Source organism: Rhagoletis pomonella, unplaced genomic scaffold, assembly GCF_013731165.1.
Source record: "Rhagoletis pomonella isolate Grant_MI unplaced genomic scaffold, Rhpom_1.0 Rhpom_scaffold_02137, whole genome shotgun sequence".
Classification (NCBI taxonomy): Eukaryota; Metazoa; Arthropoda; class Insecta; order Diptera; family Tephritidae; genus Rhagoletis; species Rhagoletis pomonella.
Window position 1 is genome coordinate 1 of NW_023460692.1, and position 26,620 is coordinate 26,620.

At 33.9% G+C, this 26,620-nt stretch overlaps 2 protein-coding genes across 2 annotated transcripts; one reads left to right on the forward strand and one right to left on the reverse strand.

Moving 5' to 3' along the window:
* The first annotated feature begins 4,570 nt into the window (after positions 1–4,570).
* Positions 4,571–6,598, forward strand: LOC118753148 (golgin-84-like). The gene is made up of 2 exons (XM_036488015.1): positions 4,571–6,200; positions 6,277–6,598. The coding sequence occupies exons 1-2, from the start codon at positions 4,679–4,681 to the stop codon at positions 6,489–6,491; spliced, it is 1,737 nt and encodes a 578-aa protein (XP_036343908.1). The 5' UTR covers positions 4,571–4,678; the 3' UTR covers positions 6,492–6,598.
* Positions 6,599–11,643: 5,045 nt separating this feature from the next.
* On the reverse strand, positions 11,644–24,088 carry LOC118753147 (dromyosuppressin-like). Its single transcript, XM_036488013.1, has 3 exons — positions 23,957–24,088; positions 12,687–12,895; positions 11,644–12,410 (listed from the first exon to the last, which is right to left on the reverse strand). Exons 2-3 carry the CDS (start codon positions 12,892–12,894, stop codon positions 12,334–12,336), a joined length of 285 nt encoding a protein of 94 aa, XP_036343906.1. The 5' UTR covers position 12,895; positions 23,957–24,088; the 3' UTR covers positions 11,644–12,333.
* Positions 24,089–26,620: the final 2,532 nt, after the last annotated feature.

Sequence of the window (26,620 nt, forward strand, 5' to 3'; positions counted from 1 at the left end):
GAAAGTTGTGAAACCTCACCAAAAAAGAGAATGTGTGTTAAGAAGTTTTACTTTCAAATGAAAATTTACTATTTTAATGGTATGCAAGTAAGGTACATAAATCTGCTCACATAAACTATAGAAAAAGATGAGAAGACGAATGGTAAGTGCATAAAAGAGCTGTGATATTGCTGTGATATTTGTGGTATGCAATGCCTAGATAGAGGCATAGCAAAAGCATATTCTATTTTTATAATTAAGCAAAATAATTATACTAGTTTAGTTTTCTGCTTTACAGGCTTGAAAGGCGTTATAAATGATTAAACAAAAAAGTTTGCTATAACGAAACGAAACAAAGAAAAAATTTATATAAACAAAAAAAAAATAAAAAATGTTGCCCAACCTGGATGCAAGAAAGAATTCAAATGGATAAACCAAGGAATGGTAAATTTTGAAATGCCTTTGAATTACATACATACATATCTACTACTATATATTTTGTTAAAGTTGTTTAGTTTTTGTTAAAAATTATGCTCAATACATAAGTTTGCAAATATATTTTCGTTTGTATTTTATTGGTTTGTTATATAAAAAAATTATGATTTTTTGAAAAAAAAAAACAAGTAAACGAAAACACAATTGAAGACCATAAAATAAATGCAATAAATAAACATCATTGAAATATAAATAAATTTATCAAACGTTACATACATATCTAAAATATGACAAACAACCAAGCATAAATCTCACAGATATTGATAAAGCCGGAAATGAGAACCGATGCTTATTTGAAAAGAAATATCGAAGAAACAAAAAAAGCAATGCGAAATGAGATTGAAACGCTCATTCAAGAAATTAAGCTGAAAATACAAGAAAAAATCTCTGCTTCTTGAAAACCGAACACCAGATAAATGAATGTCTCGCTAACATGAATGAATGAAAAATACACAAAGTACAAAAAAATTAATCAAACAGCACACGCAAAGCTATTTTCAAGTGTAAGATTTTCTGAAAAGTTTGATTCAAAAATAATTTTTTAAAAGTATTTTCTACAAATACATATATACGACAGTTTGCTAGATGCGTAAACATTTAAAAACTTGGCTCAACATCAAATAACGTACAAAAGCGAAAAATCTGTATGAAAAGATTTCAAAGATATGAATTGTAGATTATGCAAAACAAAAAAAAAAAACAAAGAAATCCGTCAGGCATTCATAACATAAATACAAGAGTTATTAATTTAATTATTGCAACCACAGCCTACAATTAAAAATAAATACTTTGAATTTCCACGATATTTTATAATAAACAATTTATGCTAACATCAAACAAACAAAAAAAAAAAAAATCATTGCAAAAATTCTGTAAAATTTAGTTTAGTACTTGGTTCAAATGACGTAAAGAATCGTAAAACTCCATCTAAACAAATGATTTAATAAGAAAAAAAGAGTAAAGACTGATTTTTATACAATTCCTAAAAAAAAAAAAAAATAAAAATAATTTTAAAAACTACTGGGGCGGCACAGTACCTGAAGACAAAACTAAAAGTACTGAATTAAAATTCTTAAAAAATTTTATTTAATTATTTGATTATATTCCAAATATTTTTTATTCATTTAAGAATATTCAATTTCTTTGTTAATTTCTTCTTTTTTTAATCATTTTTGGTTTGTGCGTAAATGTCACTATCTAAATAGTATTGCTGACTGAATAAAACTTTTTCTAACTATTTATGTGTTTTTATTGATGTTATTAAATATTCCATAAAAATAATAAGCACCAATATACTCGTACATAAGTACATATACATACATATGTATGTATGTATTACAGCACAGACTTTTAGCCTACAATCCGAAACGCAATAAGGTAAGATAAATATATACATATTTTAGCTCAATATTATCTAATCGGATGTTTTGATTGAAAAATAAAAAAAAAAAACATGGGGAAAACACTCCATCTAATGATCTCATCTCAAACACTAATATTTTTGGCCGCTCGTACTCTTTTTTTTTGTCTCCAAATAATATATGTATATATATTTTTTTTACAAACATTAGTATAGTATGGAAAGGGCGTATCTCACATCGTCGCTGAGATGCTAAAAGGCCACAACTAACTAAAATTTTTGATCGCATAAAACGATGAGGGGACTTACAATTCGATGCGATGCATCATAATCAATCAAAAAGTGAATTCTGGATTTTTAGTTAGCTACTGCTTTTTGTATTTCAGCGACAATATGAGTTACGCCCTTTCCGTACTATACTAACGAAATAGATATGTATTTACAATAGTAGTATTGTAGGAAATTTTTTAAGTTTTGAAATATCACAGCCAAACACGTAAACTTAATTTTGGGCTCTAGATTACGATGCCGTTTTCAGAAAATCCGTATCAGGTCAAAATTTAGAAATATTTAGTGGAGAAATTTTATTTAAAAAAAAAAAAAAAACGGAACAAATTAAAATTAACAGGGAGCAAATTAAAAAAAATACCCGATTTTTCGTCGATTTCTTCTTTTAAAACTTTAAAAGGTAAATTCCACAGTATACAGTAAACCACCCATTGACAATATGCTTATTTGAAAATTAATACATGAAATATTGTGAATATATAGGATTTTTTTGTCATTAACCCATAGGCAACGACTGATGCAAAAGTACTCACAAATGTTTGTTGATATATTTGAAATGTAGATTTGAACAGCAAAATTGGTAAAAATAATAATAATAAAACAAAAATATTTTTAATTTCTACGTGGGAGGTGGGCGTGGTTATTGGCAAATTTTGCCAAAATTTAAGACTAACCTAAATTATACCAAAGGCAACTTCGACACCGACTTTCGTTAAAATATCTAAATTTTGTTTACAAACAGATAGGGTTTTGAACCTATTCATCTCATCATCCTGAATATTTTGATATATATGTATACATATGTGTATATATGTACATACATTTTATACGGTTAACAAACGCGCTTGCTTATCTGCATAAACCGTCTTTGCATTAATTCATGCATTATCCTTTTTCAAATGTGAATAAGCGGCTGAACAAATACATATAAATTTCGTGCATTTGAAAATTAGAGAGTTCTACCTTAAGCTAAGTAATGCTTGTTAATCGATGGGACCATTTTACAAAGTCAGCCCACCATTGTTCACTCAAAGTTGTGTTCGGAACACGGTTTGACTTATGTAGGTACTGCATCCGGTCATAATCACTTACGTTTAACGCCTGATTTGCTTGGAATTTTGTTTTTTTCTTGTTATTTTATTTTATGTGACTTGAAAATATTTTTCAGTACAAGAAAATATTGAAATTGGATTTCATTTGGGTTAACAAAAACGACAACTGTGAAAAAATATCAACCAATCCATTCAAATAAATTGTCAAATAAGCATATTTACATTTTTTGTTTTGGCTATCTGGATTATTGTATACTGTGGTAAATTCATTCTCTCAATTCGTCGCCATTATTTTTTTCTGCCGTTTACAAGGATTTTAAAATCATACATATAAAATTGAAAATAAAAAAATGAAATGTTCACAATTTTTGTTGTTTGAGATTGAAAATGAGAATGTGCGCGTGAGTTTACCTACATATTAATCCGATAATACTGTGGTGCATTTGGCCCATAAGCAGCCCGTGATACACTTAATTTAAATATTGGGAAGTGGATGGAGGGGGAGGGGAGAAAGGGCACAGTCCCCACTTTATAAAAATCTGCACCCCTTCGGATCCTCCCACAGACTTCTAAGGAGCCGTTTCTTAATGGGGTGAAAACGGAATTTTCCGAGGCACACTAAGCAATTTGAAGTGGAATATAACCCAACTAACAGAAACCGTGGACCACGCCGCAAATGACGAGCATGCCCACTGCAAATCAATTTTTTTTTTTTTGCGAACATGCTCGTGTACCGTCCACAAACGACGAACATGCACCGAAGCCGAGCATGCTCGCGCACATGTTCGTCGTGTCTTGCCACTGTAATTAGCTCTGATCCAGTACTCCATGAACTTACAGGATTTTACACGAACTTGCAGGACAAATCTTCCCGTACTCCAAAATCCTGTAAACGAGAGTGACTTTTGGAGAGTTGTGTAGAGAATGAAGTTGCAAGATTTTACCCGAACTTTTTCTTCTGGTACAATCATGAAAAGTGTCGAGCAATCACTGGTTGACGTTTTTACAGGAAAAATGTTTTTTTTTTCGTTCCCGTACTTTTTGTTGTTACTCACTTTTTACTCTCACTTTAGAGAGTAATTTTGCTGTTTGACAGTTTTACAGGATTTTTCACGAAAAGTATTGGATCAAAACTAGTGCTTTTTGCGTTCCCATTCACTTCTGCATCTGTTCTCCTTTTACTCTCACTTGAGAGAGTAAAAGTGTAGTTGGACAGTTCCACAGGTTTTAGTTCGAAGTTCAAAAGAACAGACTATTTTTTTGATTGGGTCACCCTTTGGACGGAATAGCCCGAAATAGTTGGGCATCTTACTAAACCGTACACCAAATATGCAAAAATTCCTCCAAATGACGCATCAGCTGTTTATTAAAATTTCCCCTTCACGAAAGTCCAACACCGACTTTAAACATTTGCGGTTGTCAAGTGGAACGCAAACTATTTGCATATTTGTTTACTTCTCGTTAAAAATAATAAATTGCTCTTTTGTCGCCACGACAACACAAAATGGCTTGGATATCAGGCTTAGCAGATAAAGCCGAAAATATTCTAAATAAATTGGATCAAAATGCAGCAAGTGCGCTGCAAGTTACGACTGCAACTGGTGGCGCTGGAGCTGTAGATATTGGTGAAAGTAATGCTTTGGAAACGATGCGACGCAGTTTATCCAGCAGTAAATTGTCTTTGAAATCAGCTTTATCGCCAGCCAAGGCAATAACTGCCGGAAACTCCTTGATAAGTAGCGGTAAAGTAGACACAAGTGATGTTATGGCAACGTATGGCACTATCTTGACAGATTCCACGGAGTCTAAACCAAAGATGGAATGGACTGTAAACTCTGCAGTCTCCTCCCGTCGAAGTTCCATTAATTCGCATGCAGATGCTGTGGTGGCCATAGAGGTGGAAGAAACGAACCCAAAGCATGATGTTTTAAGAAAAGTAGCCACTGAGGGATCATTCCTCTCCAGCTCACCGGATGGCCAAGAGTTAATGGCTTTTAAGATCGCATTAAGTGAAGTGACCAGTGAGCGTGATGAATTGCGCGCACGCATAAACGCAATGAACCGGGACAACGAAAAAGCATTGTTGCTTAAAAGACTCCAAGAAAGTGAGTCACTGCTACAACGATTAACAGATGAGCGCGATCAGGCACAACATGAATTGGGGAGCGCCCAAAGCACTATCAATGCATACATCCATTCGATTTCAGAACTTGAATCGAATTTAGCTAAAATACAGCAGGAGTACCTGGAGGCGGCTCATAAATTACAAATGCAAATGAAGGAAACAGAACAGCAGCGCAAGGAGCTGCAAGAATACCGTGTAAAAGCGCAATTGGCACTGCAAATGAAGGATAATCTCATAACCGAACTTAAAGCCAACGGCTCATCCACCACCACTGTTGCTGGTAGTGAGGGCGAAACAGATTTACGTTTGCTACAAATGGAGTTCGATGCACTGAAACAAGAGCACCAGCAAACTTTAGAGGAGTGCAATACCTTGCGGATGCAATTAGATGAGCTGCGACATGACTGGCAGTTGGTAAACGAACAACATACCACACTGGCAGCTGCTGCACACGCTGCTGAAGACGCTTTGCGAAAGGAATTGCGTACAGAACGTGAACAGTTGCTCGCCGCCGAATCAGAGCAGCGTGTACAAGCGCAAGAGTTAGTAAAGTTGCGACAACAGGTTAGCAATCAGATGGCAGCTTCTGCTACGCGACTTCAAGAAAAGGACACACAATTACAACAACTGCGTGCAGAACTGATGCGTCGCAAAATGACAGTGCAAAACGGTGAAGATGGCATCACATCAGATAGTTTTAATGACCGCATTAAGGCGCTAACGCAGACCCTGGTGGATAAGCAGCAAACTGTAGAGCGCATCACTGCCGAGCGCAATGCACTACGTATACAGTTAGAGAAAATGCAAGATCAGCTGCAGCAGCAATATACATTCGAAAGTAGTCTGCATGGCGGTAGGGCTGTCTCCCGTAATGCATTGCTTTCGAACACCACTGACGATGGTAAGTGTGCAAAACATACATATGTTCGGCAAAATGTGTTTATACTAAAAAGTATATTTGTTCTAACATTTTATAGTAAAAGCTCAGTTTCCTCTATTGATGCGTGAGAATCCCTTCGATAATCGTGTGGCGCGTCGAGTTAAGCGTGTCTATTCCTCACTTGATTCGGCTGGGATCCGTTTGGGCGCATTTCTACGGCGTTATCCGCTCATGCGCATATTTGTGCTGATGTATGTAGGATTGCTGCACTTATGGGTTGTCTTTGTGTTGATATCGTCATCACCGAACTAGATGTAATGGAATTTCCACCAGTTTCCATGCTTGTCATTTCATGGAAAACTATCTGTTTTTTTTTTAGACACTTAATTTGGTATAACTCTTAATATATGTACATTAGAATGCATCAATCCCCATACAAAAAAAAAAAAATCGGTACTGTTTTTCCATTGGAATTATAAAATCTATTATATTTTAAGATGTCCACCAAAATATTTCGAAAAAATATCAAGATTTAAGTGAGCTGGCCGATTTGAAAATACCTCCAAAGATGGAATTTTTATGAATAAAAATAGTTTCTTAAAGATTTTTTTTTTTTAAATCCGCTCAAATGACAAAACGGTTTAAGCTTAAAAAATTTGCGTAAAAATAATTTTTAAAAATTTATAAAAAATTTGGCGGGAATCGTAACAATCGAGATTTTTGATGCTGTTTTTAACTTTTTTTCAAAGATTGGTATAAGGAAAACTTGAATAACTGAGCCTGAACTCTCCCGATTTATACTTGTGAGATATCATTGGAAAGGTATTTTCTCACCCTTTTTATTTCTTTGTTAATAAACTCTGTGGGATACACTCTCAATAATTTTCACTTTATTTAAATGAAAATTTGTTTAAGACTTACCTTTGTAAACTTTGTTTGTTATCAAGAAAAAATATTTCATTATTAAAATTTCTTTCTTAAAAGATACAATCATCTTTTCAATTAAATATACTATAAACTCATTCAAAGGATGAAAGAGAAAGGAAGAACGAACGAATATCATTCAAAGTTGAATTAAGATTTGTTGGTATTTAAAAAAAATATTGGGATCCGAATGACTTTTTTTGCACTTAAATAAAATTAGTGGGAAAATACCTTTCTACCGAGATCTTATAAGTCGAAATCAGAACAGTTTCGGCCTAGTTATTTAAGTTTTTTGTAAATCAATATTTGAAAAAAGTAAAAAAACAGCATCAAAAATCTCATTATTACTATTCCGTTGAAAAGATTTTTAAATATTTTTATGCAGAATTTTTAAGCCTAATTTGTTTTGTCATCTGATGGGACTTTTTTCAAAAAGTTCTTTACGAAACTATTTTTATTCATAAAAGACTCCATTTTTGCAGGTATTTTCAAAACGGTCCAGCTCGCTTAAATCATAATATTTTTCCGAAATATTTTGGTGGACGTCTTAAAATATAATAAATTTTGTAATCCCGGCGGAAAAAAACGCAACTTTTTTTGGTGATGCAGTCTAATGTACATATGTGTAAGCGAAGTGTATTTGTGGTAGACATGCTTGTTGTATATACATATGTAACTATCTATTCGAACATAAAGTCGTTAAACCTACATATCGTTTGCAATTTTAACATTGAATTTATAATAGGTTAACATAGTTAAGTTCATTAAAGGGCAGAGAATGCAACGTCTATAACTCGTCGAACGCCGGAGTAACGGTTGTCATTGTTGCATACATATATATGTACAGTCAGCGTCAAAAATATGAATACCCTGACGATTTGACGATTTTCTTTATTACTATTTTCCATACCAATTTTTTAATATTTTTTTTTTTTTATAAAAATATAGTGAATGCAACAGAAAAAACCAGCATAATCATTTCTTTTTTTTTCAATTTCATATGGAACTCGGGGAAAATTCAAGAAATACCAAAGAAATTTCATCAAAATTCGACGAAAAAAATTCTGAAAAATAAACGGTAATTTTTTTAAACTTGAAACCTGTGTTTTATGTTACTAAAATTTAATGGGCTACAAAATTGCATACCCAAAATTTGTCTAAGATATGCAATTTTTTGCTATTTCTTGAATTTTTCCCAAGTTCTATATGAAATAGAAAAAAATTGATACTGCTGGCTTTTGCTGTTGCATGAACTGAATTTTTATAAAAAATAAGAAAAATTGAGTATGAGAAAAATATAAATAAAGAAACGTCAGGGTATTCATATTTTTGACGCTCAGTATCGACCGGCGAGCCAAATTTCTCGTAGTTCGTCCCTTGATTACGCCGCAACCTTCAGCTGCGGCTAGCTCTTCTTTGTATGCCAGAGAAATCACCATATTTTGGTTAGATGTACTAATATCTTTCTCTTAATAAATGAAATGGAATGTGAGCTGTACAACGGATAGATGTTGTGGACTTTACGGTCTCGGTGTGCTAGCGCTAGCGGCCCTAACGGCTCAAAAATATCAGTTCAACACGATGCTCAACAAGATGTTTCCACCTCCCAAGTGGCATACCGCTCCATCTCTCGTATGAGGGCTAACCAGCAGCTCTTGGTACCTCACATCGTTTGCTCCGCGTGCCTTGGTTAGTGCACAGACCAGAACATACTCGAACCTCTGACCTGCGAATCACATGCGAGTGGATAAGCGATTGTCTTGCCCCTCGCTGCAAAGCCCTGTATCCACAATCATCGACTGCGGCTATCCATACTTATCTAGACTGATACTTAAACCTACTGACTTTGCTTCCGCGAATCATCATACCAACATTGAATTTAATTGGACGGCTTCGCGGAAGTTATCGAGAGCACCTTCGCGCCCTTTTCACACCAATCGACTTTGTCAGCGAACGTCTGTTCCGAAGGGTAGTGACCACGCTTTATCACCAGAAGATTAGTACTCGTATTTCGTATCGGCCCAACGGATGTATACTACCTTACAAATGTAATGACCAATATGTCAATGACCACCCTCAACCTTCCTGAAATCTCGGATGTCTGGGCGCAAGGTCTGACTACTGAAACCTGAGAAATCATCCAAAAAAGGGCCGGTTTCTGCTTTTCCCAGTAATGACGGCTTTTGTGGTTGGCGATCGACGGCGAATAATTTGAGCGGTCAACAATCGTCGTTCCATTCTGCAGCTACAATCAGGAATCTTTCGGATTTTATACGTTGATAATTGGTCGATATTGGCGTCCAGAAATGGAATTGATATCCTGAGTTCGAAGGTAGAAGTAGTACCGTCGTTGTCCGTAGTGCAGTATTTGAGAGGTCTCTGACGTCATCCACTGCATCCAACTAGTCGACGGTGACCATACGTTGCTTTGTATTTGCCCCCCAGAGTTCAGCGAGCTATCTATGTACTTTGATTGGGACTGCTGTAACGTGCGCTGAGTGAATAGCAAGCTAACGAAATTGATTGAACAAGTCTTCGGGTTATTAATCAACGGAAATGGTTTTCCATCAGAGGGAACTTCTAGCGATACATACTTACCTTGGCCTCTTTCTTCTATGGTCACTTCCTCACTGCAAGAAGCCTAACCCTACTTCAAAATCGACGGCTTTACTATTCAAACCATCATAGTAATTTGAGTGGCCATATTCCGAGATGATACCACTTTCTCTCTATCCCAACCTTTTATGGTAAAGTTAATTTTGGATCGTTTGGCTACCTGCTCTTTGCTAATCTGTAGAGGCGTAAGCTCGAGAATAACATCCATTGCTGCTGTCGTGAGTGAGCGCCTCACAGTCACTACATTGACTCTCGAGCCCTAGGCCACCGCTCCATAGGTTATCATAGGTCATCCATCTGGGTATCCGAGGACTGCAGCCTCAAGACGTTTGTAAACTATTAGTGCTCTTGTGACCCTGGACATCGAGATGTTTGGTATCGAACGTATTGCCCAAAAATCTCACTTCGCACACAGTGTTGACCTCTGTGCCAACGAGAGTCATAGTTCTCGTTACCGGTAGTGTTCTTTTTATCAATGGGATGCTGGCTTTCTATTTCAAGACAAGTGATCACGTACGGGCATGATTTTTAATTTCCTTCCAACTGAAGTATGTTATTTATTGGTCCAAATAATGAGACTCGTGTAACATTTTTTTTTGGTAAAAAAAATTTTTTGGCTGACTTATATTTAAGCTATTTTGTTTTTTAGATGAAAATCGATACCTATGAATATTTTTTCAAATATCCATATGTTTGTTAAAAACGAATAGATCTCACTAATTTTTTCACTAAAATGTTAGTAATTGTTTGCTACTTGAAGATCGAATGGTAAAATTTTCGCTTTTTGTTTTTATGAAAATTTTTCTCGAAATTAAATTTTGCAAAAACTTTTCTTTCATACTTTTTTACAAGAAAATAGGTACTTTGAACTACAATTGAGCTGAATCCTTAGTAGCGCAAATTTTTTTTTCGGAGATATAATTTTTTTTAGAAAAAACACATATTGGAGGTGCATACTTATATATTTACTACAATGTAGTCAATAATTAAAGATTATTATTTATTATTATTATTTTCTTTACAATAAAATAACTTTTATATAACTTTATGTTATCGCACAATTTACAGAGAATCAGCTATTACTTAACCTCACTCCTATTTCACAAGCCTCCACTCATGTTATGTTCGCAAGTTTTCGCCGTATTCACACTGGTGATATTATTACCAACGATTTCATTTAATTAAAAAAAAATTAAATTAATTTTTAAAAAAGTTATGTGAAAAGTAAAATAGGCCAAAAAATTTTTTCAAGTGAAAAAAAATACGACCCTCATTAGTTGGACCAACAAACAATATATTTCAGTTTCATCGAAATTAAAAAGCATGCCCATACCTGACCGGTTATCTTGAAGTGGAAAGCATCAATACTAAAAAATACTGTATGGAAGTATTAAGCACTTACCAGACTTATACCGACATTTCGCTGACCATTAGATGACAAAAATTTTATTGGTCTTTAAAAAATAATGTTAATGTTATTAATTAAATCTGTTTCAACATGATATTTTTAAAATTCCGCAAATTATTTGTAATTTCAAATGTCAAGTGGAAATTCGGTATTATTTAGAAGCAAAAAACTTAAGAAAATTTTTCATTCGTTGGATTTTTTTTTTGTAACATTCGAGAGGAAAACAATTTTTCTTTATTGTAAATCAAACTTTTTAACACTCAGTATGCAGGTGTTGAAAATTACATACATACATTTTTATTCGCGGGTCTGCATTGAAAACTAATTTTTTTTTTTTTTTTTGGTAAATATGCAAATTCATTTTATGCGCCTAAGCATTTTTGCATCATGTAACACATATTTCCCCTATATACATAACCACATCCATACATAGCTATTTATTCATGCATATTATGTAGTACAAGTATTTATGATACCTTTTTATAGTGAGTACAAATGTTAATATTTTTCTTTTTATTTATAAATACATTTATGCTCCATTGTCTCCGCTCCCTCGTGGTAGAATATTTCTTAAATTTATATATCTGATTTGTGGTGTTTCTGTGCCTAACAAGAATTATACATTACAAAAACAAAATTACGATTTGTTTAAAAAAATATTTTTTTTTTTTGTTTTGTGTATTTTTTATGAGCTCCCATACTTTTCTTGGTGATTTGGTGTACAGTAGTATATTCCAGATGTACAGAAAAAATAATTAAAAGCTAAAAAGAGATCAACTCGAGAGTTTGTATAATACATAGTAGATACATACATAATGTTTATATCTCAATCATTTAAAAATATATTTTTGCTTGCATATTTTGCATATGCAATTTTATTTGCTGCCATAAATTATAACATAAATAGATATAAGTTAATGCTTTGGTTAAATTATTTTTCTTCTTTTCTTTTTTTTGCTTTTTGTATTATACATTAAAAATTTTAAAATTTAGTGAGTAAGTAGTTGGTATATATGTATGTATATAGTTTATGTACATCTTATATATTCACATGGTGGTCGTCGTGCTTGATTTCGGCGTGAGTGTGTGTGTGTGTGTGTGTGTGTGGCAAATTTTGATGACTGTTTCAAATCAAAGAGTCCTTCAAACGATCGATTTTTGTTGTTGCTTAGCGATTTTTTCTTTATCATTGCCATTATTTCGAATTTAACGCCTCTTACCGAAACGCAGGAAAACGTGATCAACATCTGAACGCTTCAATGGCGCCTGATCGGTCAGCATGGCTAATGAATTTGGAGAGAGAGAAGCGAGAGTTAGTTTGTAGTACACAAGTAAAGTATGTAATAAGTAGAAGGCTCTGTCTCGGTAACCACTTTATTGATTTCTACCAAACTTGGTACAATTATATCATTAAGTCTAACTAAGCGGATTATCGAAAATGATTGAAATCGGCGAAAACACCCCTGTCAATTTAGTTTAGAGAGAGTTGAAACGACTATATTTGATACCTGCGCCGGCTTTCGCCCGAATTGTTTTAATTAAAAGTTATGTTGTTTTACCTGCAGCCTCGCTATTCAGATACGATTTAAGTGCCGTAGCCAATTGCTCCGAATTGTTGAGTGCTCCACAAACCTTTTGAATGTGTGGTGGCATATCTTCCACCATGCCAGATTGACAGAATGGTGGCACAGCCATGGCTATGCTGGATTGCGCTGCAGCGATCAGAAGCGTGGCGAAGCAGAAAATTACGATCATTTGGCTGGACATGCTGGAAGAATATTTTAAGAGAGATATTTTTTTAATATTTTATATATATCATATATTTATGTGTTCTCTTTTAGTGATTTATATGTATGTATACATTAGGGTGCATCATTTTCGGCACCAAAAAAAAAAGGGTACTGTTTTTCCATCGGAATTATAAAATTTATTATTTTAAAATATTAAGATTAACGTGAGCTGAACCCATGAAAATACATAAAAAATTGAATTTTTTATAATGCGTTGAAGCGACGCCAAAGTTGTATGTGGACGGGCCATATCTGCATTCAAAATAAGTGACAACTCTGTATACCAGGGATGCCAACTCTTTTAGGGCTAACTCCACGAAATTCCTTAAAAAATCCCCCTATTTTCAATGAAATTCCCCCGAAATGAATTTTGCTACAAATTTAAAGCACTTCTTGCATTGAATTGAAGTACTAAAATACCTTATAATTTTGACTAGTAAATATTATTAAAATTTTAGCTCAAATATGCAAATCTATTTCTAAAATATATAAATATCATTGGTTTAGTTTCACAGTTTCCTTTCCATTTCGACGAACCAGTGAAGATAAGTATTACAATATTTAAGGGAAAACGGTGGAAACAAAACTAGGCGGTTGTTTATAATTAATATATCGATTGCTGAGTGGAAGATCGACCTATCTCAAAAAACTTTCAGAATTCGTTTCAAGAACGCCCTATCTCAGCTGCCGATTCAAAAACACCCTATATAAACACATTTTAAATACATTTTGAAGTGAGATAGGGCGTTTTTGAACCGAATTCTGAGATAGAATGTTTTCCAAATAAAATTTTGAAATAGGCGTACTTGAAAAGTTTTTTGAGATAGGGCGTTTTCGAACTGGCTGCCGAGATAGGTCGATCTTCCACTCATCAATCGATATATCCTTCTAACTTTAATAGCTTAAAAAAATAAAATTAATTAAAAGCGCATTTTCAATACCTATTCGTCCTTGTAAACCACAAAAAAAAAAATTTAATCCACATAATCTTCTCTTTCATCTGGTGTTGTAATTCTACATTGCACTGAATTTTTTTAAAAAATTTTTTAAGTAATCATATCTTTGAAAAGTCCTTTACAAAACCTGACGTAAGATTGCTTCGTGTGTTTCGATTTTTTTTTTGTTTCTGTCGCACGGTGTAATCGATATAACAATTTTCGTACCGTTTGAAATTTATGATATATTATGAAATAGTAAAACTCTGTGCAAAAATAGGGAAATTACAAAAAAAAACAATGTAGCTAAAACAGCTAATGCGATTTAAAAAAAAAAACTTAAAAAGTAGCTAATAGCTAAACGCGAAATTTCTAAGCCAAACGTCGAAAATAATAACTAAATTTAGCTACAAAATAGCTGGCAACACTGGTCGCTATGCACGGTTGTAATTACTTTAATATTCACACGATTGCATGAGGCAATTACGTAATGTTTCAAACCCGTAATAACAAAATGAGAGATTGGTATTACAAGTTGTAATTTATAAATGCAATTTTATCATCAATAGGAATGTTTTTTAATCAAAATCGTTTGTACATATATTAAATTCCCCCAAATCTAACGTCATTCCCCGATCACACCGAGAAATTCAAATTCCATCGAAATCGGGGAATTTGCCCCCCCCCCGGTTGGTATCACTGCTGTATACATACATACAATTTCCAAGAGCGTGACCGCAAGGTTGCCGCCTACATAGCAGTCGAAACCTACTAGTGCAGTTACTACCCAATTTGCCACACAGCGTCGTAACGACGTTGGTCTGGTGAAGTCGTTTGGGTGAACTCGAAACGACACTATTGAAGTAAATGAGCGATTTGCAAATGATTAGTTTCCAATATTTCATTATGTATGTCAAGCAATAGGAGCTCTTGACTCGAGAAGTCTGAGTCGCTTTTATTGCAGAGCTAAAAACTGGTGAATTGATGCATTGGTAAGCCCTTTTTGTAGAATTGGGAGTGAGATATTCTATTTAATACATTTTTGTCGTCCTTCGACAGAAAACGCTAACCTCAGAGGGTGATTCTGGCATGAAAATGTTCTTCGTGAAAACCATCTGCTGAAGGGCAAGTTCTTCCTTCTTTATATCAACTCGTTGAGTCTTAATCGATACATATTTAAGGCAAATGTACATAACTTTTGCTAAGATTTTTTTTGTAGTGCAAATAGTTCAATCAATCTTCTTTGCTGTCGGTTTACATTTTCTTCGCAAGCAAACATTATTTTTCTTTAAGTTACCAATATCAACTAATTGCAACTGAAAACACTTGTAGTTTGGTTTAGTTTTCAAATGTTTTTGTAGCGTTTGGAAATGCGCAACAAGCGTATCATTTTTCTTGCTTGCTGTTGTTGCACTCCATTTAACTTGGATAGTTGCACGGTGATGGGAGTCAACTTTCGCTGCACATCCAGAAACCTTCAGTTTCGCTTATTTCTCTAGGGGAATATGTAAATAAATAAAATAATAGTGAAGCAAATAGTTGGAGTGAAACTTTTTGTTATGGGTCCCTTTCCACAAATTTGTACCTACATACATACATATAAGTTTCAAATATAAGGGGACTGGATGCGTACTTGCTTCTATGCAGTAAGATGGGTAGCGATTTTTAACTTCAAAACCATGACTAATTTCAAGCATGCATTTCAAGCAACGAGAAAATTTAGCACTTTTTATTCTACTCATATTTAACATGGTTATGCTGGTAGATACAAGATTTTCTTCATCAGCTAGATTTTATCACATTATCAGGCAAAAATGTTAAAAATTAAATTTCCGCAACAATCAAATAACAGGATGAGCAAATGCGTAGATGAAAGCAAAGGCAACTATGCAGGTTTAAGGATGCTAATACGCACATTGATACATATGTACATATACATGCAGTGGCGGGAAAATAAACAGGGACGCGAAATTCTAAAAAGTTTTGGCATTTTTTCTGTCTCTTATTTAATGTTTATTATTTTTTATGAAGGTATAGGTCACTATCTCACAAAATCCAGGTTAGTTTGAACTTCCAATTTTGTACAAAAATTTAAACTTTTCAATCAGAAGTTTTAGAAAAAATTTTGGTGAGCAGTTTGTAGTTTTGAATTTTTTTTTTTGTAGTATTGAAGTTGATTTTTGGAATTTGGAGCTTACAAAACTGCATTGGTAACTAGATTTTTTTTAATTCTGAATAAAAAGTATGAAATCTCTTGAGAACATTTGTGAAAATTCGTCTAATTTTTTTAAATTTTGTTTGAAATTTTCACTTAGATGGTTTTTGTTAGATAGTGAGCGATATATACTTTCACTCAAAAAAAAACAATAAACATTAAGTTAACAATAGAAAAATAGTCAAAACAGTGAAAATGTCGCGTCCCGATTTATTTTCCGCCACCGTACATATGTATGTGCATACGCATATATAAGGTCAGATATATATGTAGCTGCACCATATGAAGATATGTAGGCGATTATGATTCCCTTACACACGTGCGTCTATGTTTGTATTGTATTAACTGCGAGTGCAACAAATGCCAACACATCAAAGTATAAATGATCCATCAAATGAAGACTGATGTCGATGATGTGTTTGCAAGCAATATGTGTGTACATACATATGTACGTCTGTATACGAAAACTATTTGCTGTTATTGAGCAAGCGATTGCATGAAGTATATTTTCTGGCGCGAAAGCTTGTACAATGTGAGCTAGCACAGAAATGCATTCCGGAAAGAGCTGACACTCAGAAGGCGTAGTAAAGAAGCTTAGCATTTGCAGGTGAACAAGTCTTCTTAGGCACCATTTGTCGTAGTTAAATGTTGCTAGGATATTATACACAACATGAAACATACATACATACATACATACATATAACAGCGCGCAAATGCAGAAGATTCCCTGCAAGAAATTCTAAAAACCGTGAACTGTCAAATCTGATTGAACGCTAAAATTGGTTGCGATTCTATTGCGATTTTCGGTCAGTTTATAGGCAACTGACCAAAGAGAATAAATATGGACTGAGTTCCAAGTTGCATCAATGCACTTACGGCAAATTTAAACGTTGATGAATCTTAGAAGTTGATCGAGGGAAATAGAATGAGACGCATACATACGCCCATACCAAGATCGGTCTGATTAAGGAGACGAGATCGCAGATGAATATTTTCGCAGATAGTAAGGCGGACATTCAGGCATAGAAAAGAAAATAATTGAAAATTTTGTGACGAATGAAGAAATGGGGGGTATTAATTCATAAAGGCTTGAATGATTTCGATTCTTAGAAAGTTTACCATTATTGAAAATTAGTGTATTCGAGTTAGTTTCGACACAAGTTGCCACCAAGCCAAATGTCCCTAGAGCATCTAGATGTATTTCGGCACCAAAAATAAAATTTTGAAAAAAATGTCGCTTACGCTTTTTTGCCGGTTAAGGATCGATATGGTTCGTTGTCCTATTTTTCAAGGTGACTCTCCGCCATGCCATAGTGCAAAGTTCGCAAGAAACACTTTAAATGTTAAATAATAACATTACCTTTCTCCCTTCTCTACAAAACAGTTTAAGGAGTATATGAATCTAAAGGACAATAGCAACTTCGAAGTGGCTGTCAAATGGGCCATATTTGAATCTAATAAAGTGCAAGTAGGCAATTCTAAAGAAACATGTACACCCTGCAAAAAATGGGACTAATCCGGGATGACTCCGGGAGCAATCGCAAAGGAGCATGCGACTAATACCACTTTTGATCTCTTTATATGGAATGAACTGATCGCTTTTGTTCGGGCATGTCCTATGAAGAGACTAATTGTTCACATTTATATCCGAAAGGGTATAAAAAGCGACTAGTCACTTTTAAAAAATAAAAATAAAAATTTTCGCCAGCTGAGATTCGAACCGGGGGGGCTCAGTTTTGTTAGGCGAATACTCTCTCTGTGTGCCAACGCCGCACATGAAATTTCATTGACTAAGTGCGTACAAATCATTAAATCGTTAATAGTACCCGTTAGAGATGAGTTGGGGGCTAATTGTTCTCCAATTATACCCATAAGGGATGAGTCGAGACTAATTGACCTCCATTAGTACCTGTATGAGACTAGTTGGGACTAATTAATGCCCAATTGTACCCGATTGAGAGTGGTCTCGGAATACTCTCTTTAGAGATTAGTCGCACAATTTTTTGCAGGGCATATATAGAACAAGAGTGAATTGAAAGAGGAAATCTTAGACGCTTCAAGGACGGCAAGGATTTCAGCAGTTATAGAGGACCATGTGGCTTAATAAATATCGATTGAAATTTATATTATTTTTCCATTTTCAATACTTTTGTTTGCGAATTTACATTTTTTATCAAGAATAATATTATGGGGAAAAAACACTTTTTCGGAGACAATTTCCAAAGCTCCAAAAAATGCAATGTGGAGACTCATAAAAAATCGTTAAAAAAGGGTGGTCCCATACTAATTTAGTTTAAATCGGATCATTGAATCATGAAGAAAGTAACGGTACTCCAAAATTTGTATATGGGAATTGAAGTCGGTTGTGTTTTTTGCTAAAAAATTACTTGTTGCTTATTTATGTAGCGCACACAAATTACACTATGCGACAATTTTATGGCAATTTAAAACAGCCGGAGTTTGATAATATTTACTGTAGTTATACATACGTATCCAGCAATCAAAAACTCGGTTGTTTTGCAAAAGTTAGCTCGTTTCTTTTTATTTTATGGCCTACTAAAGTTTACCACGTCTCGGCCTATGTAGTTTTCAAAAAAGGGGAAAAATTTATCAAATAAATGTCTGAGCGAAATTAAAGACTAGGACGTATATAATAGAAATGCGTGGGAAATATTGTCGCAGAATATTTTAACCCATATTTTAACTCATTATACGCCTGAAAATATCGTTTGAAAGTTCATTACAGGATTGTTAAGTTCTAGAAAATTATTCTTCAGAAAATTTTACTAAGGGTCCTCTCAGGCAAAAACTTCATGTCTTTAACGTAAAAGTTAAAGTAAAGTAAATTAAATCTAAAAATCTATGCCCAGAAGAAAAAACAGCATAAACTAAATTTTGACCAATTTTTTGTGAGAAAATCCCGGTTTTTGTTTTGTTGTTGCACAGTGTTATTTATATATCTTTGAAAAATAGTTTTGGTAACATTTATCTGTATATAACGAACACCACTTTGCAAAACGTACTTAAATCTTGGCATGTTTTGATATATTTAGGTAATTACTTAAGCCTATTTGCTAAATACATAAAATATTTTTTAGTTTTTAATTTTTTTCCAGCAGGGTATGCCGTAAGCTGTACAATTGCATACAAGGTACTAGTTAAGTTTTCTTTTGTTGACAGCTGGCAAATAAAGAACAACGCTGTGGTACTTGCAGATATGTATGTATGTATGTACATATGTATGTACACAATGAAGTATACCTAGTGCATACACACATACATACATACATACATATGTATGAAACGTACGCACTTCGCTAGCAGTAACTTATCACAGCTTTAAAGCGACAGGATAACAACATAATAGATAAAAATTACCATCACGACTGCTAGCAATTTGTTGTTGTGCTGCATTCCGCAGGTACATATGTATGTATGTAATGTAAGAGAGGGGATACGAGTAGTGCAAACAAAGCACCACAAACCAGGTGATAATAACAATATGCGAAAAGGAACTTAAATTTTGCAATCATCTTAATAAAGTCTTACTTTGTAGTAAATGCCACAGGCAAATCTGAAGATTTATGAATGATGGCGCGTAAAAAGCTGAAAATGTTGCATACTTTATGGCGCATTAGCCGTTAAATCACCGGTTGGCTTAGTGATCGTGAATGCTAAATACTTTGAAAATGCATACTTGTGGCGTTTCTATGAAGAGATTTGCAAATGATATGAGCGGGAATTAGTGGCAGCTGTTCATAAATTGGCTAAAGAGGAGGTAAATTGTGCAGAGAGTGTTAAGACTGTGTTTTAGCTTAAAAAAAATTCCTAGATGTTCTGGTGAAATGGGGTTAATTTAATCTGTGTACATACGTACATACATACATATGTATATGGAATTTGAAGTGCCAAGGGAATTTACATAAGTGTGTGTCTGGATTTTTATCTAAAAAAATAAGAGTTTTACTATTGACCTGTGCCTCAGATTGCCAACTAATTTCTGCCAACATATTTTCATAACTGTAATTTATGAAGAATCTGCACTTTGCTTTTTTTTAATCTAATTTCCATTATACCGTTATTCGTTGCATTAGAATTGAATTCACAACCTTCCAACCTGCAGCCAAAATGCCACGCATACCTTCAACGTCCAAATTGAATATCATTAACTGTGTCGACTAAAATTCGATTTTAGTACATATCGCACGCGATCTTCAAAAGTGACACAACTCAAAATTTCGCATTTTTGCAATTATGCACCAAAAATGTACACAGAGCTTTTATTTACCTTTCGGCAAAAGCTGGACAAAATTTTTGTAATAATTTGCTGAAAAAACCTAAGGTAAAGTCTTCCTTATTCACATGATTAGCAATAAGCAATAAGAAATAGTTTTTCGCATTTTCAGCCGAACGGGTAATTTTGAGTTGTGTCTCTTTTGAAGACGATGTGCTAGACGATATCTAGTGTGCATGTTACATTATTACACACCTATGCATGTAATTCTCTGCGTGTTTTAATTGCCCAAAAAAGGCTTAGAATGCATAACGCCAGAAATAATTTTGTTAGATAGCTTGTAGGCATTTGTCACGTTTCGAATGGAATGCCATATGCGCCGTGTATTGCCATATGTACATATATGCACTAATGCTCACGTCCGATTATGATAATTTGATGTACATTTGTTTGTATGTGGGAGTAGCTTGTAAAAACACTTGCGTAAATCCCTTCATTTTGGATGGCTTGTGGTTTAGGACAGCTTACACATTTTACACTGCAACCGCATTCTGATTCCGCTGATTTCCGGTTTGCTAGCTCCGAATGCTACTCTACACCAAAGGTCATATTTGGACTAGGGTTTTAATGTGAATCGATGTTGAGATCCGTTTTCACTTAAGGCTATACCTGGGCAGTGGGATTCTAGAAATCTTCGCGCTAAAAATCTCTAAAAGAATAAAATTTTGACCGAAAAATATGCAATGCCAAAGGCGAAGAGATTCAATATAAAATCGTAGGCACTATGGATAAGCTATGTTGTGGAATACGTCGGGTTGATGCTAATGCCCAGAATAAAATCAGGGGCAGCAGTATATTCTGTCAAGTGGGCTGAGTGTCATGTATGTGGACACTAAGCCAACATTTGTTACGCCCAGAAGACAGGAGGAAGTGATTGATCTTATCCTTTTTGAACTCTCGGTTAGGGTGGTCCGTCCTAAACTTGGCGAGGGCTCTATTTACTCTGCGCCAATGCGAAACTTGAAAAAAAAACGGACTGGATGTGTTTTAGGGCACAGCTTGGGAACCATACCAAGAGGCCAACTAGGATAGGAGCCAGACAAGCCATTGATGAGACGGTGGTTAATTTAACCGCTGCCCTACGTTTCAGTTTGGATAAGGCTTGTCCGTCTCGTCCACCGACTAGTCGTAGGCCTCTTCCCTGGTGGAGCAAAGAGCTTCATAAGTTGGTGACAACTTCTAAACTGGGCCCCAAAAGCTAATTTTTAAATAGGCTCGGAACGCTTTCGCTGCACGCAAAGCAAGTATAAGAGGCTAATTCGTTCTGCAAAGAGGGCCTCTTTTAAAGAATACTGCAGCCGCATTGAAACCTTGGGTCAAGCGGCTAGGCGAGTGAAAGTTCTTAAGAAGGGCCTAACCACAAAGCTGGGTTCAATCAAGAGGCCTAATGGCTCTTTAATGGAGAGTAGGATTTAGTCTCTCTTTCTTCTTCTAGAGACTAACTTCGCCGGAAATCAGCTGTGTCAAGGTACAACTGGTTTGTTGCCAGGACTTGTTGAATATCTTGACAGTTTCAAATCGCCGGGCCGGATGGCATCCTACCTACTGTACTTAAAGATGGCGTTAAGATTTTGTTGGTGACTTTAAAAAAGATTTTCACAGCATCGCTTGAGACGGTGAAACACTTTTTGTGCTTCTGCCCGCCTTTGCAAGAATTAGGTATGTATTAAACATTTGGCCGCGATGTATTGGGAGACGAACATCTGAGCTCTTTCACACCCAACAATCTGACAGATTTAAAACGGATTAAAAGGGACATGAGAACAATACAATGGACGGCAATGTAGTCAAACCTTCTCTAGGCGATGATGGGCCGGGTTGGTCGGGCTGCTCTACAAGTAGGTTCTGTCGACGAGCTTTATATGACTTTATGCCAAGATTTCCAGGAAGACACTGGTATGCCCGCATGGTGAGAGAAGTTGATGCTGCTTACATCCAGTGCATTAAGTGAGCTTTGAGAAAATATTTCTTGTCTATGGCCGTTTTGCAGGTGTAAAGGGCAATAACTCACGTACTCCCAAATATAAAAATAAATACAAAGTCGAAAAAGAAACAATGTAGCTCTCAGAAAGATGGGAATTAAAAAAATATGAAATCGTGAAATAGACTACCATGGGAAAATACATAAAAGATATGAAATGGAACCAAAATGTTAAGTCGGAAAATATATAACTTTAGATATGTATGCAAAAAAATAAAAATTTTTCAATTTATAAACGTTTTGTAAAGCTAATTCATTTTTTATGAATAAGTCTCCTAGTCTATAGTTACGGAACAATATTCGAAATATGTACTTGAAATTTTTTTCCATAAACTATGTGAAACTGTTTAAAATAAAATTTTTAAATTAATAGCTCTTGAAATAAAAAAAAACTTAAAAGCCTTAATTTGTGAACTTAAAAATAAGTTTCATAAAAGTAGTGATGTTTTTATAAAAAAAAAAAATATGTTAAATATTTTCAAGCACGTTTTTCACAATTTTGAAGTAACTAAAAAAAACTGGAAATTGAAAAATATTTTACATAAAAATATTCAAAGTTTAGAAAAAGTTTAGCTATTTTCGAGTATATAAACTTAACTTGGAATAGAACTTAATTTTGGAATAGAAAAGTATATATTAAAATAATATACAAAATATTAAATTTGTTCTTGTAACCTAGGGAAATACGGCTTTAAAAGTATTTTTTTCGTATTTAATGCTTTCAAATTATAAACAACTTTTACACAGACATATTTTCAGTGCTTTACAAACTTTTATTTATGTAAACTATCGGTCAAAAGTATTTGCCCAGAGAATTTTTCACAACATATGCAATAATTTTTAACTAATTTTTTTCGCTAGTTTTTTATAAAAATATGGTTAATACTTAAAAAAAAACACATAAAAATACTAATTTATAAACTTTGTGCAAAACTCAGGAAAATTCAATAAATTTCCATGCAGATTTTCATTTTTTTAATCTGATTTTTTTGAGAATGCATTAGCCGGGCTACAAAACTGCATCAACGGGCTACAAAACTGTATAGTCAAAAAAATTTAAAAAAATATCTGATCAAAAAGTGGAAAATTTGCATGAACATTTATTGAATTTAAAGTTTAGAAATTAGATTTCTATTTTTTTTGCTGTAGAATTAACCATATTTTAATAAAAAACTAGCGAGAAAAAATTAAAATAAAAATTGTTGCATAAAAAATTGTTGTTTCTGGGTAAATACTTTTGACCGTTTGTATATAGCACTGATACTTAAAAAAAAAGTCTGATATATGCAAAATAATTAAAAAAAGGAAAATTTTTCAATTAACATGCGAAGTTTTAATGCTGCCAGATTTGATTTTTTTTTTACTTTTATTGTATTTTTTCAGAAAACTGCATGCATAATATTTTTTTTATTTAATTCAGATTTTTTCTCTCTCTTTAATACTGATGTATGTAGGTATATACATGTTTTCCAAAACTACATATGTTCATAAGTCAAAACCTACGCGAACTTTTTGTACCACAATTTCCCTTTAAAAACACTTTCACTCAACACTTTGATCGGCTTACTTCCCCAATAAAGCAAAGAGAAAAAATATATTTTATCCTCTACGCACCTGTTGATTTCGTTTGTTGTTGTTGTGAATTTCACTAATAAAATTTCAAAATTAACTGTCACTTGTTGCTGGCTCCGTCAACGAGTCAATTGGATGCTGTTTGTGTTTAGATATTGCAACTGTGTCGTAGCAGCACACTTGTTTTTGAATGATGTCGACTGCAACAGGATGCGCGCTTTTATATGCAACGATTGCGAGTTTGGATGCTGGAAGAAAATACACAGCATTCCCATTGGCTGACATTTCCAGCGGCGATTTTGATTATTTGCCATAGAACAGTGAAGTGGGTAGTTAGTTGCTCATACGCCCCCGGTACGTGGCTTTCTATATGTACGCGTGTGTATGTATGTGTTTACGTACATACATATGTAAGCAGTATGTAACCGCATTGCAGGAACTTTACACGCAACAGCATAAATGTGTTTGTAAATGTTCTAAAATATTTATTGTTGAGTTTATCTTAGAAATTAAAGTTTAAGTATGTTGTATTGAGTATTCACTGTTCACTTTTGTCTGCTTACGTGTACATTAAGGACACACATTGTACGGGGGTATTCATATTGGTATTGGCATTGCTATTTGTATGTTGGTTTATGTATAGTATTCATCGCTTTTCGTGATCATAACCAACTTATTATTTTATAAGCTTTTATATACATTTTTATGTTTCTAATTATCTGTTAAGCAAAAAAATCTTATTTTTTTCAGTAAAGTCCCCGCAGGACAATAGTCGTAAATATGGTATGTAGTACGTAAAAATGTATGTACATACATACGTGTACCTTTGATACTTAGTTACAGTACTTAAGTTCTATTTTGTGTGCTCATAAAGCAATGTGGGGTAAAATATGATAAGCTATAAATTACTTAAATAATTACAGTTTTTTAATTGCTTGGACACAACAGTCAGACAAGTATAAAAAATGTGTGCGTATGTACATATATACATAGTTTTTGGCGTCTATTGATACTTTTTATATTAACACAACAAAGTTTTACAGCCTACTATTGCACTAAAAGTAGAACACACTTTTTATCAGATATGCGTATAAAGTTGACAATATCCAATTGGCAATACGATTAGTGATATTAAAACATGTCATAATAGCATCTCCGGAGAAACGACTACTCGGTTCATGAAGGCAGTGAGCAACCTTTTTTTCAAGAGTTCGAAAATGGAAAGTAAAAAAAAAAAACTAAGTTACTTACAAAACGGGTTACTTGGTTCTATTCTATCACAGGAGATGTTAATCTCTGAATTTATTTACATATAACTAGTGAATCCGTTTGGCGTTCAAACGCAAACATTGAAATCAACCTGTTAAACAGGTGGCAACCCACTTCAAAACGACAAAAAATTTCGTAAGAGTTTCTCATGGAAGAGAAGATTGGATTTTCATTTCATCAAATTCCGAAACAACTTGTACAGCTACAAAGTTCTGAATTCCAAAAATAAAACCTTATCTACAGCAGAGATGCCAGATCGAAAAAAATCGATTCGAAATAAAAACAATTGATGCAGGAAGAAATCGTCGAAAAATAATTCGGTCTGCCTGGATGGATTCAAATATTGAAAAGAAAAACCTCTTACCAAATTTTTATAAAGAAACAAAACACTGCAATTTGACCAACATTGAAATTACAAACATTTATTGTAATGTTTCAAACATACATATGTACATACATTGGTCGTAACTAGACTGCGGATGTTTACGCAGAAAACGAAGCCTAAAACAACTATAAGCGAAATGTATACAAATTTATTTATTTTTCTTGTAGTTGAGTAGTAAATATTTTTAGGCTTCGTTTTTTTTTGCATAAAAATCCACAGTCTAGTCATAACGGTTTCAATATCAAGCTTTATCCAAAGCTAAGAGGAAGCCAAAAATATCTAAATACTTCCAAAAAAAAAAATTGAAAATGTAAGAAAATATATGAAGGCAACGATATGAGTATTTAACAGAAACTTCATAAATTTTTTTTAGTTAGACATACATTTTTCAAACAATAGTTACGTATAGGATACCCTGTAGACAACGAATACCCGTACGCATTTGTTAAAAATACGGAAACTCGCAAATTTTCACTTTTTTTTTTACCACATCTATATCAATGGTCCTGTGGATTATATACATATAGACTTTACATCTTGACTGAGTACATACTAGTTTTAGTGCCATCAGTAAAGACTCGACATAATGTGTAAGGCCCGTCCTAATATTGGCCAGCGTTCAGACCATACGCTTTACCAAATACCTTGAATTTTTTTGGCATTACTCTTAGTTGCTTTTCTTTAGATGAATTTTCGATTTTCACTTTAACCTCAAAAAAAAAAAACTTCAACTATGTAGGTACCATATGTTTCTTAGCATTCCGAGTATGGCGTCATCAATGTAACGCCTTGGCGATGTGTAAATATATTTAAATCTCTGCTTAAGGACATTTAAAATAAAATGCGTAATAAAGCCACTAAGACAGCAAGGCAAAAAATACCCACACACTTTAATATATGTATGTGCATGCAAACAAAATAGTGGCTCCTGAAGAAGGCCTTGAACTAAAATATTGTAGATTTGTCGATATATATATATGTGTGTACATTAATCTGTTCTTCAAGTATTGAAATGCAAAGATCATAGAAATGCGAATCAAAGGAGAAACTTA

Excerpts from the sequence above, each read along its gene's own strand:
- LOC118753148 (XM_036488015.1), top strand. The coding sequence starts at position 4,679 with ATGGCTTGGATATCAGGCTTAGCAGATAAAGCCGAAAATATTCTAAAT. Across the intron at positions 6,201-6,276 it reads TTCGAACACCACTGACGATG|TAAAAGCTCAGTTTCCTCTA; the intron begins GTAAGTGTGCAA and ends AACATTTTATAG.
- LOC118753147 (XM_036488013.1), bottom strand. The coding sequence starts at position 12,894 with ATGTCCAGCCAAATGATCGTAATTTTCTGCTTCGCCACGCTTCTGATC. Across the intron at positions 12,411-12,686 it reads TCTGAATAGCGAGGCTGCAG|CCATGCTGACCGATCAGGCG; the intron begins GTAAAACAACAT and ends CAAATTCATTAG.